The sequence below is a fragment of the Siphateles boraxobius genome, unplaced genomic scaffold (assembly GCF_051911475.1).
Source record: "Siphateles boraxobius isolate OS27281-9 unplaced genomic scaffold, OSU_SipBor_1 17, whole genome shotgun sequence".
NCBI classification, from domain to species: domain Eukaryota; kingdom Metazoa; phylum Chordata; class Actinopteri; order Cypriniformes; family Leuciscidae; genus Siphateles; species Siphateles boraxobius.
In genome coordinates, this window is record NW_027508777.1 from 7,414,965 (window position 1) to 7,431,324 (window position 16,360).

Here is a 16,360-nt window from a genome sequence, read left to right on the forward strand (position 1 = left end):
ACGTGATAACTCATTAAATAATGCGATATTCAATGCTATAATGCTTAAAGTGTGTGAAATAAACAAATTATCTTTAAAATATATTTAAAATGATATAACCTACATATGCGTTTCACATTCTTTTTGTGACAAGAAAACATCTCTAAAACTTCTGAAACTGAACAGCAGTGTTTTACTGTAGCATAAGAATTGTTATTTTAACATCAGTGTAAACCACGGGGTTTAGGGTTTCAGGTAGGCCTACTTTAGGTTCATTTAACAACAGAAACGGAATAATCCACTGCTTAGTTTTCACTGTATGAATTAAATATATTCTGATTCTTATTAAAGCTACAAAAGTTATTCAGCCAAAAGCAGCGAGTGATTTTCTCTTTATCTTTTGATCATGACCCCAGTTATTGCAAGCCGTTGCGATATGTATATCGCGATATACTGTATATACATTTGCGATATTTTGATATATTGTGCAGCCCTACCCAGAACTGTCGAAAAAACAGCTTAGACCAGCATGAACTTTTAAGATGGTTGAGGCTGGTTTATGCTGGTTTGGTGCTGGTCTAGCGGGTGGAAAGTCATGCTGCTGGTTGAAAACGTTGGTCTTGATGTTTAGCCTGAGAACAAACTAGCAAATCAACACCCCATGGAGTAGATCAGCAACTAGGGGTGTGTGATATTGATCACTTTATGTCGGATTCATTGAGTCATTCGTTCATTCGAATCGGGAAGAAAAAAAGCTAATTTATTTAGGAATGAAACACCACTATGTATAGCTCAGAGACACACCAGTTCACGAGAAAAAAAAAAACAGACAATATGGTGTCTAAAATATAACTTAATTTTAACATATTGTGATAACGATTTTATACAACAGTTCAATAAACATTTGCAATCATGCTGATATTCAGGGAAAAATTGAAATCTTACTTGTAATATTGCTTAACTACATCATACCAATCGTACACCGCTACCAGCAACCAAAACACGACATATTCTCGTCTTTTCAACGGACAGTGTCCAAAAAGACAGATATGGTAGAATTACTGAGGCAAAACATTGAAAACCCCAAAAGGTTTAATAGCCCTGACTAACGTCAATGAGCCCAATCAAACCCAAAATGTTGACTAAACACACACATTATAAGTTTGAGAATGGGTACCTGGGACAGGATGTTGGTGCACTGCTGCAGAAGGGAAACGGGTGGCTTGCCCAGGCTGGTGGCCAACTGTACGCGCAGTAGCTGCTCTTTCTGGGTGAGGTTATCCTGCAGCGCATGAGCCAGAGCCACAGCGGCACACCAGTTTGACAGAGAGTCTGCTGAGAACAGACCTCCACATAACAGCTGTCCCGCTGAGATAGAGTTAGCTGAGGGACAGAGAGACAAGAGAAAGAAAAAAAAAAAAGAAAAAAAATTATATATATATATATATATATATATATATATATATATTAAAGCATAATCAGTCGATTACTTTTTCGATTAATCTGAAAAAATTTAAAATTTATTATCCATTAAAACTTTAAATCTATTATTTTAAACAATATTATTCCATATCCTGCCATATGCTTACAAAATGTGTAATACAAAGCCTATGAAACATATATAGTGAATGTATCTATGTAGGCTATGCTGTACATTATAAGCAAACAACTAAATTTTAAACCTAAAAACAACTGATTGCTTATTATTTTAAAGCAGAAATTAAAAAGACTAAATAAAATAAATAAATAATTAAAAACGAAAGCACCAAATGTTAACTATGAGGAACATGTTCACTCGTACAACCATAGTATTTATATTACATTAATGGGCTATTCCAACATTAGTGCCTTTACTGTTACTGTTCTCATAAATATGAATACTTGTGTTACATGTATATTTTTAATCCTACACCTAATTTCTAAAAAATTTTTTGGTCCCGCTTTAAATTAAGTGGCTTTAAGTACTATGTACTTACATTGAAATTAATAATTTGATACAATGGACATGTTTTTACATTGTACTTATATTTTGAAAATATCTTCACGTAATTACAGCTGTAATTAATTTATGTAGTTACATTTGTAATTACACATTTGACCCTTCCCTTACACCTTAACCCACCCTTAAACCAACCCATACCCACCACACTTGTCCCTAACCTTACCAGTATCACACCTCAATAGCCGCTAAAGTGTTTTACAATACAACATGAACACAATAAGTAGTAAGTACATTGTACTTATTTTTCAATGTAAGTACATAGTACTTACATTGTACTATGGTACTATTACATTGTACTATGGTGTGGTGTGGTGTGTTTTCACACAGGGCTTTCGAGCGTGTAGTGTCGCAGTTGCGTAGAGTGCCTAGCTGCTTGGCTCTCAGGTGCTTTGTCTCTCTAGCTTCCAGCAGCTATCGCCATCTATACTCCTGAGAGTGAAGGGGAGGCAGCTTTGTAAGTCCAACTCACTGATGGTTAGAGCGTCTCGTTGGCCAAGACTCTCATGCCACCTCCACGCGGTGCACCATGGCAAACTGGGTACCTTGCGGCCCCAGGCTAAGTGCATGAGGGATCTCAGAGTAGTCTGGAACCCCAGAGGTGTTGAGTTCATGGCCCACCGGCGTGTGGACATGCCCTGGCTCTCACCAATCCAGACCCCACCTATGGGTTAAATAGCAATATGCCATCTTGGCAGCAGGAGTTGGCAGTCATGGTGCGAGCGCAGCCGAAGGTTTCAGCTACCGTTCTCCCATGGCAGATAACTGAGCGGAAGAACCGTCTCACGATCAACGGTCAGGGATCAACACCCAGTCAGCGGGTACTGCGGGGCAACCCATCACTGCTCCAGCTGTCGCACATTTGTGCTCCGCTGGTGCTTGCAGTGCTGGGTCCAGAGGTGGATGCTTTGTTCTGGGCATGCACTCATCCACTAACTTTTTGCCTCGGCGTTTGACGTTTCAAGCAACTACGATGGAATTGTCTGAAAAAAACTCTCAGCGACTGGCAACTCGGGAGCCCCCTGCAAATAGGGGTGCTGTCGTTGCTCGGCAGGGCTCGCGTTCTAGGCAGGCGCGTCCCGGTCGTCATCCTGCTACTGCCTCCCAACTGCGTTTGGCATGTTGGAATGTCCGTTCTCTCGGGGTGACTTCTTGTCTTGACGGAGTCCATCCCCGGAAGTCTGCTGTTATAGACAGGGAACTTCTACGACTCAGGGTGGACATCGCAGCATTAAGCGAGACGTGGCTCACTGGAAGTGGCTCTGTACGTGAAGCTAACTTCACGTTTTACTGGACTGGCTATCCCGACAATGAAAGACCAAAGCATGGAGTGGGTTTTGCCATCTGCAACAAGCTGCTCTGTTTCACTGAAACTCCCATCTCCATCTCTCCCAGGCTGTCGTCACTGCGACTGCACACCACCGCGGGTCCAGTGACATTACTTTCTACCTACGCCCCGACCCTAACTTCGCCAGACGATCAGAAAGATTCTTTCTATCTCCTGCTGAGTGAAACTCTTTCCAACATTAGTCGTGGCCACCGCATAGTCATCCTTGGCGATTTCAATGCTCGTGTGGGCAGTAACACCAACGCCTGGCCAGACGTGCTGGGTCTACATGGTGTGGGCTCAAAGAACGACAATGGACAGCGCCTCCTTGAGCTTTGCGCTTCACATAAGCTGTGCATTCCATCATCCTTTTTTGAAGGCTCAATATGGTCCAAAATGACATGGCAACACCCACGCTCTAAACGCTGGCATCAACTTGACCATGTGATCATCCAAAAAACCCACCTTCAGGACCTCACTCATGTCAGGTCTATGCAATCTGCTGACTGTGACACAGATCATTCACTTGTGCGCTGCAAGATTAAACTCAAACCCAAGAGAATCCACCGGTCTCGTCCAAAGCCATCTCCGACGTTCGACATCCTTGCAACCAAGTCAAAGGAAAACTGCCAACAATTTCAGGCTTCGCTGCAAGCCAATTTTGTTCTGTCCGCCCCCACCCAGGATGCTACATCGGCCTGGCTGCTCTTTCGTAACATAGTTACGGATTGCGCATTCTCCAGCTTCGGCAGACGCACCCGAAAACAGCCCGACTGGTTTAGGTGTCATGCAGACACTCTCCTTCCATCTCTTGCGGATAAGCGTGCGGCACGACTGGCCGTCAAACAAGACTCCTCCCCTCATACCATTGCTCATTGGAAACAGACCCGCTCAGAGGTGCAGCGCCTAACACGGGAGGCAAAACACCTCTACTGGGAAAGCATCTGCAGGCATGTAGAACATTGCTCCACCACTGGTAACATTGGTGGTATGTACCAGGGGCTAAAGCAAGCTTTAGGTCCTCCTGTGAAGAAGTCCTCCCCTCTACGATCTTCAACAGGTGAAATACTCACAAACCTTGACGATCAGCTAAATCGCTGGGTGGAACACTACAGCTCACTGTATGCTGAGCCTGTAACAGCTAGTGAAGCTGCTATAGTATCTGCTGTTCCACAACTCCCAATCATGCTCGACCTTGATAACAACATCACTCTCAATGAGGTTATAAAAACCATCAGCCTTCTGAAGAACAACAAAGCCCCTGGTGGGGATGGGCTTCCACCTGAAATCTTCTTAAGTGGTGGCAACACACTTGCCGTGGAACTCCATCACCTCTTTTCAACTTGCTGGAATGAAGGCACCATCCCAGACGAATTACGTAACGCTAACATAGTTACTCTGTATAAGAACAAAGGGGATCGCTGCGACTGCAACAACTACCGTGGCATAGCTCTTCTCTCCCAGCCTGGCAAGGTCTTAGCCCGCCTCATCCTCCCACGCGTACAGATTATTGCAAATAGGATACTCCCGGAGAGTCAATGCGGCTTCCGTCCTGGTCGATCAACCATAGACATGATTTTCTCAGTTCGTCAAATCCAAGAGAAATGCATTGAGCAAGGTCGGCCCCTGTATGCAGTCTTTGTCGATCTGACAAAGGCCTTTGACTATGTCAGCAGGTTCGGCCTCTTTACCATCCTCCGTCAACTGGGCTGTCCTCCCAAACTCTTGAAAATCATACAAGAATTTCATGTTCTTATGAAGGCAACAATACAGTTCGAGGGCTCTCGTTCTAAGGAATTTCCAATTTTCTGTGGTGTAAAGCAAGGTTGCGTTCTGGCTCCAACTCTCTTTGGTATATTCTTCTCCGCTGTCTTGCGCCGAGCTTTCCCTGTCCCATCTGGAGTGTTACTTCCCACACGCAGCTCTGGCAATCTCTTCAACCTGGCAAGACTTCGTGCAAAAACAAAGATCAACCGCGTCCATATCCGGGAACTCCTATATGCAGATGATGCCGCCTTCCTTGCCAATTCTGAGACCGAGCTGCAGGCTATGTGCTCCTCCTTTGCTGTTGCTTGTGAGGAGTTTGGATTGAAGATCAGCCTGGGAAAAACAGTGGTCTTTGCCCAACCTGCTATGCTCTCACCCGCAATCACTATCAACAACAGCGTACTGACAAACGTCACAAAGTTCACTTATCTGGGTTCCACAGTCGACACCTCCAACAGTCTAGACTGCGAATTGGACATCCGAATTGGGAAAGCATCAACAACCTTCGGCAGGCTTAGCGATAGAGTATGGAAGAACAATTCTCTTTCTCTCCACCTAAAAGTCCAAGTTTACGAGGCCTGTATTCTCAGCACTCTCCTGTACGGCAGTGAAACTTGGTGCACCTACCGCAGACATGAACATCGTCTGAACACCTTTCACTTTCGCTGTCTGCGCTCAATTATAGGCATAACTTGGAAGGATCATGTTCCAAATTCGGTTATCCTTTCCACGACCAAGAGCACAGACCTCTACACTATGTTGCGCACCCGTCGCTTACGCTTGGCTGGCCACACTTACCGCATGGAAGAAAACCGGTTACCGAAAGTAATTTTGTATGGCGAAATTGCTGATGCCCCTCGCCCAGTCGGCCGGCCGAAGCTCCGCTACAAGGATGTCCTGAAGCGTGACCTTCAGTCGTTCGGCCTTCCAAGCGAAAACTGGGAAACGCTTGCTGGTGACCGAGCAATGTGGCACGCCTCCATAAGATCTGGTGTCAAAAGATCTTGCCAGCAGTACAAAGACTTCCTCGATAGTAGAAGACTGAAGCGCCATACCAATCGTCGTTCTCGACGCTAAAGGCCTGAATGAAATGAACATAGTACTTAAAGCCACTTATTATAAAGTGGGACCATTTTTTTTCTACTGCGCTCTGTCTGTTTTACGTGCACGTTCATTGAAGTCTGTGAAGTTTAACAAGACGTTTGTTGTCAGAATATGCTAAATGGAAATACTTGCCGGAACTTCTAACATTTACAGATGAGGATATAACCATAAAATGTAAGTTATGCATTGAGGAAATGCGCTGTGCCAAAGGCATTAAACAGCACACGCATCTGTCAAAGCGCGAGAGGGCAAGACGTGGTAAACGCTTATGCTTTAGTTTGAACTGCTTATGTTATTAACAAAGCATTCTCATGTTTCGGACAACAGTTTCCGAGCACAGTGCGCAGACACGACTAATCAATAATCAAATTCTTTTTTTTTGATTAGTATTTTCGTTATCGATAATAATCTATACCCTACTCAGATGTCCAAAGTGCTGGTGTGTAAATTTATGGCAAGAAATATGTATAAATATAAGAATATATTTTTATTTATATTATAATTATAATTATATGCCTAGGTAACACAAAGTGCATTAGTTTTACTTTACATGTAATTCAAAATTTATTTAGTAATTACAGGTGACTATACACAGAAAATGACACAGCTACACTGGCTCACAATTTTTGGACAGAAAAATTGTCTTCCTGCTGTCACCATGTATAAAATAAGTGCAACTGAAGTCATATGATCCATGAACAGTCTACACCAACTAATGGCAGTACTAAAGCCCAATTTATACTTCTGCGTCGAACTTACGCCGTAGCTACGTCGTAGGCTGTGCGTAGCACACGTACCCTTAGGCGTACCCTGACGTGCACCTCTCCAAAAATGAAACAACGCGTCAATTCTACCCGGACGCAAGCGCTGTGATTGGTCTGCTCATACCGCTCCCTCGGGTTTCATATGCTCCCTCTGCGTGCTTCAAAGCGGACAACGACGCAGAAGTATAAATTAAAACCAAAGCGTAGTCTACGGCGTAGAGGCTCCGGCGTAGGTCCGACGCAGAAGTATAAATCGGCCTTAAGACTAGTCGGGGCAACCCTTACCATCTATAGTGGAGGGCAGCAGTGTGGCTACAATCTCCCCTTGTCCTTTATGGTTCTTGTATAGGAAGCATTGGAAGCAGTAAAGAACAGCACAGCGGAGAACAAACGGCTGTCTCTCATTCACCATTGACATGAGAAGAACCACAATCGCAGGCCTGAAGAAAACAGCCAACAAGTTCATATTCTTAACTCTTTACCAGAAAATACTTTTTTGATTATCGTTTCAAAAACAGTTAAAAAGACAAACCAGACCTTGGTGGATTGGATGGGGCATTAACAGATGCAAAGTAGTCCTGATTCACTTCCGATCCACGTATGACCTCAGACACAGTATTGATGGTCTGTACAAGAAAGACAAATAGAAAAAAGTTAAAACATTTCAGTGGTACATTAAAAACCGTTAAAAAAACTATATAATTTAAGAAACATTATGCAATTCTGTGCAATTTATTTTTTTATTTACATAACATGTTTTTGAATTCCACTGTGCTACTTTTCCATTGTTCTCCATGTAAAAATGAACTAGACAGTGGTTTTTAAACATTGTGTGCATGACATGGCATTCTTAAAACACGCATTTAAGCTAAAACAAGTTAAACTTTCTCAGTACCTAGCCATTTTTCCAATCAACTGCTTGTGTCTTGCGTATTTCAATGCAAAAACGTGTTCTGTGTGAATGGCCACTTTATAAGTGCTCAAAAGAGATCCACTTCTTTGAGCAGTGGTCTAAATATCTAGTTATCTACATTGGTTGCTCTATTATAGGCAATATTAATAAAAATGTTGCGTTGTCAAGACCTGCAGTGTAAACGAGTCCTCAGACAGCATGCGATCCCGAATTCAGTTCTCTTTAGCGGCATATTGCACTTGAACGGTCAAATACACACAGAATTTTCAAAATATCCATCTAGGCAAGTATACACGTAAACATTGTCTGTTACATATTAATGTAAACAATTGGGGGGGAAATCTGATGTGTAACATTATCCGTGCATTATATATTAATATAATCAACCTGGTGCTATTGATGTTAATCAAACAATAAAAGAAAAGAGGGAATCACACACTGCTCTTGACTGAATAATTTTTTATAGCTTTATTAATAATTTATTTATTTATAACTAATACACTAAAGACTGTGCAGTGACTACTTCTGTTAAATAGATATGAAATGATCAAATGTAATGCACTGGTTATTTCATTTGTTTCTTGGATTGTTAATTACATCTTTGTACTTATTTTTAATAACAAAGACAAAAAACAAAAAAACATATTGTGATTATTAATGTATTAATAGTAAAAGAATCACAGGAAAAGCAGTACCGAGAATCACTTTATAATCGAATCGTTGTCCTCTGAATCGTGAGGCAAGTGAAGATTCACACATCTATTGTACACACATCACATCTCTAAATGGTTCTGAACTCATGACATGCATGAGAGAACACAGGCAATGGAGGAAACTACTGGTTGATTGATAGATGTTTTCGATCGCCGATATCTTAGAGAACAGGGTGGCTGATATAAAGACAGTACATGATATCATGCGTTTTAATTTAAAGATAGTAAAAACACATGCATAACAATTAGTGAACCATTTACTAAATTAGAAATAAATAATCTGAAAATATTGAACTTGATAAAAAAAAAATCTGTAAAATAACTTATACTATTTGTATTACTATTGTAATACTATTACAGTATTTTTCACAAATAAAGAAACTGTTAAAAATATGAATAAAAAGGAAGTAAACACTGTAACCAACAGTTACACTTTTTTACACTTTTTTTCCTGAACGTAGGACATACCGAACCGAAACCGTGACCCTAAAACCGTGATACAACCTGAGCTGTGAGTCATGTGAACTGTTATTCGGCTAGTTCACACATTTTTATGCAGGCTCCAAATGCACACTTCACAAGATCTCACAGCTGGATTGCCTGAAGTTTACAAGGTTTTATAAATTAAAAGTTGATTAAATATTCAAAGACTCGGTCGAATCAGTCGACCACTAGAGAAAACATTACTGTAGTCTGCATTTATACTTTTGGACAATGAACGACAAAAACAAACAAACAAACAGACTTTTCTGATCTGACTCTTCACTTCAGTTTGAAATTCATTGATCATAATGGATCACTGGGCAGTTAAACTGAAATTTGTCTCTTCCAAATGTCGTAATTTTCCTCAGTAACACAGTCCACTTATGTATGCATATACAGCCTGATTTTTGGGTTAGTCCAAACTTGTGCGCATGTTCAAGTGGTTCGAATGCTCAAAAACAAAGTCACTACATCCCATACATACACCCGTGTTCACGGTCAGTCGAATATACTTTGAATTGCTTATGTGCTCAACTGTGTGCTATATGGAACGGAACGCAGGCCTTAAGTGTAAACAAGGCCAATGAGAATAAGATTCTGAGAATAATCTGACCTCTGTGAGGATGTCTGCAGGAACACCTGTGGCCATGAGGATGGTGCACAGCTGCTGGAGGAGACCACACTGGAACATGGCTTTCTGACAGCTGGCAGTAGCCCCTGGAGAGTTCACTGGAGAAACCATCACTCGCACCAGCTACAGAGACAAAACACAACTAGAGATTTTAACTCAACAGCACATAACTAACAAAACAACACTCACTGACTTGCTTCTATAATGTGGCAAAAGAAGAGGAGGAGGGGGAAGAAGAAGAAGGAGAAGTAGTAGCGGAAGAAGAGGAGGTGGTTACAGCAATGTCTCATTTGTTAACATTAGTTAAAAAATGAACTAACAATGAGCAATATATTTTTAAAGCATTTATTAATCTTTGTTAAATCTATTTTTTATTGTTGGTTCATGTTAGTTCACAGTGCATTAACAAATGTTAACAACTTTGGATTTTAATAAAGCATTTGTAAATGGTGAAATTACCATTGACTAAAATTAATAAATGCTGTAGACGTATTGTTAATTGTTAGATCACATTAACTAATATAGTTAAGTAATGTTAAATTAAATCTTATTGCAAAGTAGTACCAATAATATTTAACATTCATTTAATCTGTATAAAAACATACAATTTACGGTGTGTGTGTGTGTGTGTGTGGGAATTGTGACACTAAGCAAACCATATTAAATGGATTCTTCATTTCAGACCTGCAGCATTAGATGGAGGTTGGTGACCTTCTGCGCTGACCAGCCAGAGTTGTCATCCCCAACCTCAAACCACGGCTTCATCTTTTGTATATAGGAGCCTTCTTTAAAGAAATTCTGGTTGGAACTATTGTTTTTCAGGAGGTTGAGCAACAATAGGAGACAGTCCTCCACCACAATACCTGTGAGGTGAATGGGGAGCTTAATGCACAATCTTGCCACCTTTGGAAATTTACGAGTGACCTTATCAATTTTAAATTAAATGGGATTGTTAACTGCATACCTCCATCACTAGAACCTTCCTCTGTGATGATATCAAGAAGTCTCTCAAATGCATTTTCAAAGGCCACAATTTTCTGAATTGCTGCGTTGCCTTTGGTGAGCTGCTGCAGCAGTAGGAGACCCTTAATGGAAAAAGGTCAAATTGATTAATTTAATTTCAACAGAGACTTCCTGTATGAACACTCATGGTAATGTAGAGCAATAACACTTACATCATTACGGATAACTTCTCTAGAGTCAGCTAGGAGATCCATTAATCTGGACACTCCTGCAGAGTAAGAAAAAAATCAACATTAGAAACTAGATATCGATAAAATAATCCAAACAGCTTTAAAGAATGATAGTGCTGAATGCAGAGCTGAAGTCACCAGGTAACACAGATTTCAACCTAAGTGACAGTAGATACCATATTTAACTTGACACAAATTAATAAAAGTGAATGAGGAATAGAACTACAGTGTTCGCTTAACACTGAAAACATGCCTTTTCACAAATTTCTAAAATGTTTTAAAATGTCAAAATGTTAAAGCTTAATTTTCAGCAACCATTACTCTAGTCTTCAGTGTCACATGATCCTTCAGGAATCATTTTAATATGCCGATTTGGTGGTCAAGACATTTTTTTATCAATGTTGAAGACATTCAGTGCTGATCAGTGCTGATTAATATTTTGTGGAAACTGATGGTCAAGAGGATCTGCTGAAGTTCAAACTGAGCATCAGAATGGGGAAAAAAGGTGATTTAAGTTACTTTGATTGTGGCAGGGTTGTTGGTGCCTGACGGGCTGGTCTGAGTATTTCAGAAACTGATGATCTACAGGGATTTTAATGCACAACCATCCCAAGGGCTTACAAAGAATTGTACAGAAAATAGAAAATATCCAGTGTGCAGCAGTTTTGTGGGTGAAAATGCCTTGTTAATGCCAGAGGTCAGAGGGGAATGACCAGACTGGCTCGTGCTGATAGAAAAGCAACAGTTACTCAAATAATCACTCGTTACAGAAGAGCATTTCTGAACGAAAAAATATCACTACCGGGTGCCACTTCTGTCAGCTAAGAACAGGAAACTGAGGCTACAACTTGCACAGGCTTACCAAATTTGGATAATAGAAGATTGGAAAGATGTTGGCCTGGTCTGATGAGTTTCGATTTCTGCTGTGACATTCAGATGGTAGGGTCAGAATTTAGCGTAAACAACATGAAAGCATGGATACATCCTGCCTTGTATCAACGTTTCAGGCTGCAGGTGGTGTAATGGCGTGGGGGATATTTTCTTGGCACACATTGGGCCCCACTTTCAGCAGGAAAACACGCCATGTCACAAAGCTCAAATCATCTCAAACTGGTTTCTTCAATATTACAATGAGCACACTATACTCAAAGGGACTCCACAGTCACAAGATCTCAATCCAATAGAGATTCTTTGGGATGTGGTGGAACATGAGATTTGCATTATGGATGTGCAGCCGACACACTGCATGATGTCAATATGGACCAATCTCTTAGCACCTTTTTGAATCTTTGCCACAAAGAATTAAGGCAGTTCTGAAGGCAAAAGGGGGTCCAACCCGGTAATAGCAATATATATAAAAATATATAGCACTCACATGACATGGCTGTCACTCTGGACATACTCCAATCAAATACAAATGAAAGTCTTTAACCACTAAAATCTACCCTCAAGCCACATATTAACTTGTATGGCTGCCTTGATTTTTGGGAGTGGCACATACTCAGGGATTAAATTAACAAAAGGGTGCTGCAGTTTTGCCATTCCACTCACTTTCAGTTTAAATTGGACGTTATATTTAAAGCAAGCATGTCTGATGTTGCACATCCCAAAAATGTTAATGACCACCACTGTTGCTGGTGAAATGACCTGCCTAACTCAACCCAAGCAGCTGAGTCTTCAACAATTTCCATCTTTTTCGTCAACACTTTACCCGTAAATATTAACACTTATTATTCTATTCTATTTTTTATTTTATTTAATAAACCTTGCTACATGTACTCTGCTAGAACTTGCATTTTGTTGCCATATTGTTTGCTTGCTCTCCTCATTTGTAAGTCGCTTTGGATAAAAGCATCTGTTAAATGATTAAATGTAAAATACTTTGGTTCTAAAACTCCTTTAGCTATCGGGAGATTGCTTTTTTCACCAAAACTGACATTTCTGTCATCATTATTCTGTCAGAATAAAGAAAGTCATATAGGTTTGGAATAACATGGGGGTGAGTAAAAAGACGAAAGAATTTTTACTTTTGAGTGAAGTGAATTTATGTGGGGCTTTTTGTTTCAGAATTTCTATTTATAACTGAGACCAGTTTAAATTTAAGGAGAATGTGTAAGTCATCTTTTTTAATTGTGTTAGTCAATTGGTGCACATTTGTGTCATGAGCCAACAGATTCTGAAATGAGCAGGTTTTTTTTTTAGATATCTCAGCTAGTTAAAAAGCAAATAAAGTTAGCAAAATGTGTAAAATATGATAATATATAACAGGGTAGATCAAAAAAATCTGACTACCAAACAATCTGTACTGGCAAATAGTTCTAAATTATCAGATAATTACAAGAGCAAAAGAACATTTTTGACTCACCCATTGGGCTGACCAGGATGATGCCTTGGACCTGAGCACACTGGTTTTTCAAAAGTGCAGTTAGGAGTTTAACACCTGGCCAGCGGACATGAAAGTCAAACTCCTACAGCATGGAAAACAGTCAAACAACATCAGGAATATGTGAAGGAAATATGGAAAGCAACATTAAGTTTAAGCTTACCTCCAACAGTGTGAGGAGCAGAGTGACATTTTCTGTTTCCTGGACAAACTTGTCAGTGAACTGAGCTCCCAAATCATCCTCCTGCTTTTGCTGGTTCTCCTCTGAAAGAGAAAATGTGATGCAGAGAAACCTGTTCTTTATTGTCTTGGCTATTTGATTATTTTAACACAGAGAATGCAGGGGAAAACAGAAAAAGGGGAGATAGATAGAAAGATATGGAAAGTAATATACTAAGAAGAAAAAAAATAAACTTTTGTGCTAAATCTGATCACAATAAAATTGCAAAGAGCCAGAAAATGAACTATTTTCAGTACATATGGCATTAAGCCTTCCAGACGGAAGAGCAGTGGCATGTGTCTGCTGACAAGAACTGCATTAATACAAAGAGGGACAGAAAAAAAAGCACGTCAACCCACAGGTTAGGAATTTGGACAGTGGAAAGGGTGAAAAGCAAAAAAATTTAATAAAAAAAATAGATGAATAAAACAAAAGAAGAACACACAAAACCCCACACCAGTTAAAGCTTAACCTCTCCCACACAGAGTAAACTTTTTTTTACACTAAATATTATTAATACTAGGACAATTCTTGGTTCTATACTGACAAGACTTTCATTCAGCCTTAAGGGAGACCAAAAAACAGTTTGATGAGTGCAGTTATCTTTCCTTTTTTTAAAAACTTTTAACTAAAAAAACAAACAAATAAACAGTAACAAAAAACATACACTAAATCCCATTATTATTCAAAAATTGTAATTAACTGTTAAATTATAATTGTTTATTATTACACAATGTTAATTTTCTTACATGAAAATTAATGAAGATTATCATAAACAACAACTAAAATATGCAGTAGCATATACTGTATGCAAAATACGCAGTAGCTCAAACTTTGATTGACCTACCGCGCAATCATAATGATCAACTGTCAGTTAACAGTTTTAGATCATTTTCTTATCTACCGACCAGCAGCACAATCTGCACAGGTGTTATTATAGAAACTGGGTTTGGGTTCTTTCATTTATACAAAGATTTTCATTTGGACATCTAAACAACATTTTAACACTTGAGACACAGAAACAGACTTTTCTTAATTTAACGGTACTCTTGTGAGAACAACAAAGCTGCTAGTGTCATTATGCCGTAATACAGGCATCTAAAATTTGCTGCTTTATGTAATTAGGAAAATGATTTCGGTTCAGATCACTGTGAAATTCTCGGAGTGTCTCAAACGCTGTGGATATATTCTAAGGGGATTTCAAAGCATGGATGGGCTAGTGGTTAGACAGCATCATGCACAAAAAAGTGCTTTACCTTCAGATTCATCTGGTGGATTAAACATGGAAAGAAAAAGAAGGAGGATCAGATATACAATATTTCCCAGCTCATCAAACAAACTGCAAGAGGGAGACTAAGAACAGACTGAAATAAGGTTTGTAAGAACAATTTAAAGAAAATTATTCATTTGGAATCAAAGAATAAGACACGATTCAGCCCAAGACGCTTATGCACATTGAAACAATTCAAATAAAATCCCAACATGATAATTTCTGAACCAGACTAAAATAAGAATATAGCCTAAACATACCTGGTTCTTCCTCTTCATCATTGCAAATAATATTGTATAAAGTGTCCAAAGCGTAACCTAGGATTTCAGTGTCTGACCTGTTTAAAAAAAACATTTTTTTTAAAAAGTTTAAACAGTCACAATGTGAGGTAAATGACCCAAAGCCCTTTCACTTGATATCAACAAAACAGAACAAGACCTATCTTTATGGTAAATGCATTATTTTTTTTGACCAAATTGTGAAACATACCGGTCAGTCTGTAGTATACGAACCAAATGGTCCATCGCCATATTTCCAACCTCCACACGGTATTTCTGTAATCAAAAATCTACTTGACACATGTTCATCAAACAACTGATATACAAATGTATATATTTTCAATCAAAAATATATGAAATTTACTTAGATCTAACTTCTAGGACAGAAGTGAAATTTCTGCAACATAAGCTGCACCAAACGGAAGTCCATAATGACTATTTCTGAACACTCCCACCAATATGTTATTTTAAATCAGTTTATGATGGCTTACTTTTTGGGATAGGAGGAAGTATTTTCACTTATAAAAAATAAAAAAACATCACTTTCAAGGCATGTTTTTAACAGTGAAACGAACACAGCATGAACTGTATTCCTTCTGTTTTGATATTCTATTTACTGTAATATCACCTATGCATTATAAACAGTGCCAAAAGTGTACAGGCTTATTATAAAATGTGCAATATTCCACAAAATAACACCTGTTCACCATATCACTGTGCAACTCCCATAGTGGATTGTTATTTCAGTTGCATAGTAACATTCTGTAGGGACTATATCTAGCAGACTGATGCCACTTAATGCGTTTTCTTAAAGTCCCCCTCTGGTCAATCATTTTATCCCTTTTTCCTGTAAAAATACATTTCTTCATCCCTTAAAATCTTGCCTTCAGACAGCTACCTTCTAACAATCAGAATCCTTAGAAACGCTTTGAAGAACTCAGAATGTCAGTGGATAAAAGGATATAGTTCATCATAATGTTGTAATATACATCATACACCCGCTATATTGCTAAATCTACCCGATTTTTCTTAACAGAATAAATAACGAGATAACCTGGCTTCTCCTGAGACTGCCTTGCTTCACTGCATAGTAAAGATATGCTAAAGCCCGCCGGCACGTTGACCTGATTGGTTACAAGGTAGTTTGTGGAGTCAGAAACACCAGCGATTTCAAACTGCGTTTTCGAGACTGTTTTTAGATCACTGCAGTTAAGGAGAAAATACTCAGCAAAGGATACAATTATTGACTAGCTACAGGGGGACTTTAAGCAAACGCATTAAGTGGCATATTGACTATGGTTTGCCTTAAAGCATATGAAAAACACCACATTGACAT

General features: G+C 39.3%; 1 protein-coding gene across 6 annotated transcripts in view; it reads right to left on the minus strand.

Annotated features, from left to right (window-relative positions):
* Positions 1–16,360, minus strand: part of uso1 (USO1 vesicle transport factor) — a 34,209-nt gene that overhangs the window by 15,965 nt on the left and 1,884 nt on the right. For 2 of the 6 annotated variants that reach the window (XM_077232332.1, XM_077232331.1), the window contains exons 3-14: positions 15,236–15,300; positions 15,007–15,083; positions 14,733–14,744; positions 13,420–13,520; positions 13,239–13,341; positions 10,856–10,911; positions 10,645–10,765; positions 10,365–10,543; positions 9,663–9,803; positions 7,478–7,566; positions 7,226–7,380; positions 1,157–1,362 (exon numbers count right to left, since the gene is read on the minus strand). In XM_077232332.1, the coding sequence (XP_077088447.1) occupies positions 1,157–1,362; positions 7,226–7,380; positions 7,478–7,566; positions 9,663–9,803; positions 10,365–10,543; positions 10,645–10,765; positions 10,856–10,911; positions 13,239–13,341; positions 13,420–13,520; positions 14,733–14,744; positions 15,007–15,083; positions 15,236–15,300 (1,305 nt within the window). Of the gene's footprint in view, positions 1–1,156; positions 1,363–7,225; positions 7,381–7,477; positions 7,567–9,662; positions 9,804–10,364; positions 10,544–10,644; positions 10,766–10,855; positions 10,912–13,238; positions 13,342–13,419; positions 13,521–14,732; positions 14,745–14,996; positions 15,084–15,235; positions 15,301–16,360 lie in introns of all 6 variants that reach the window. The other 4 variants (XM_077232335.1, XM_077232336.1, XM_077232334.1 and 1 more) reach the window with 2 other exon arrangements.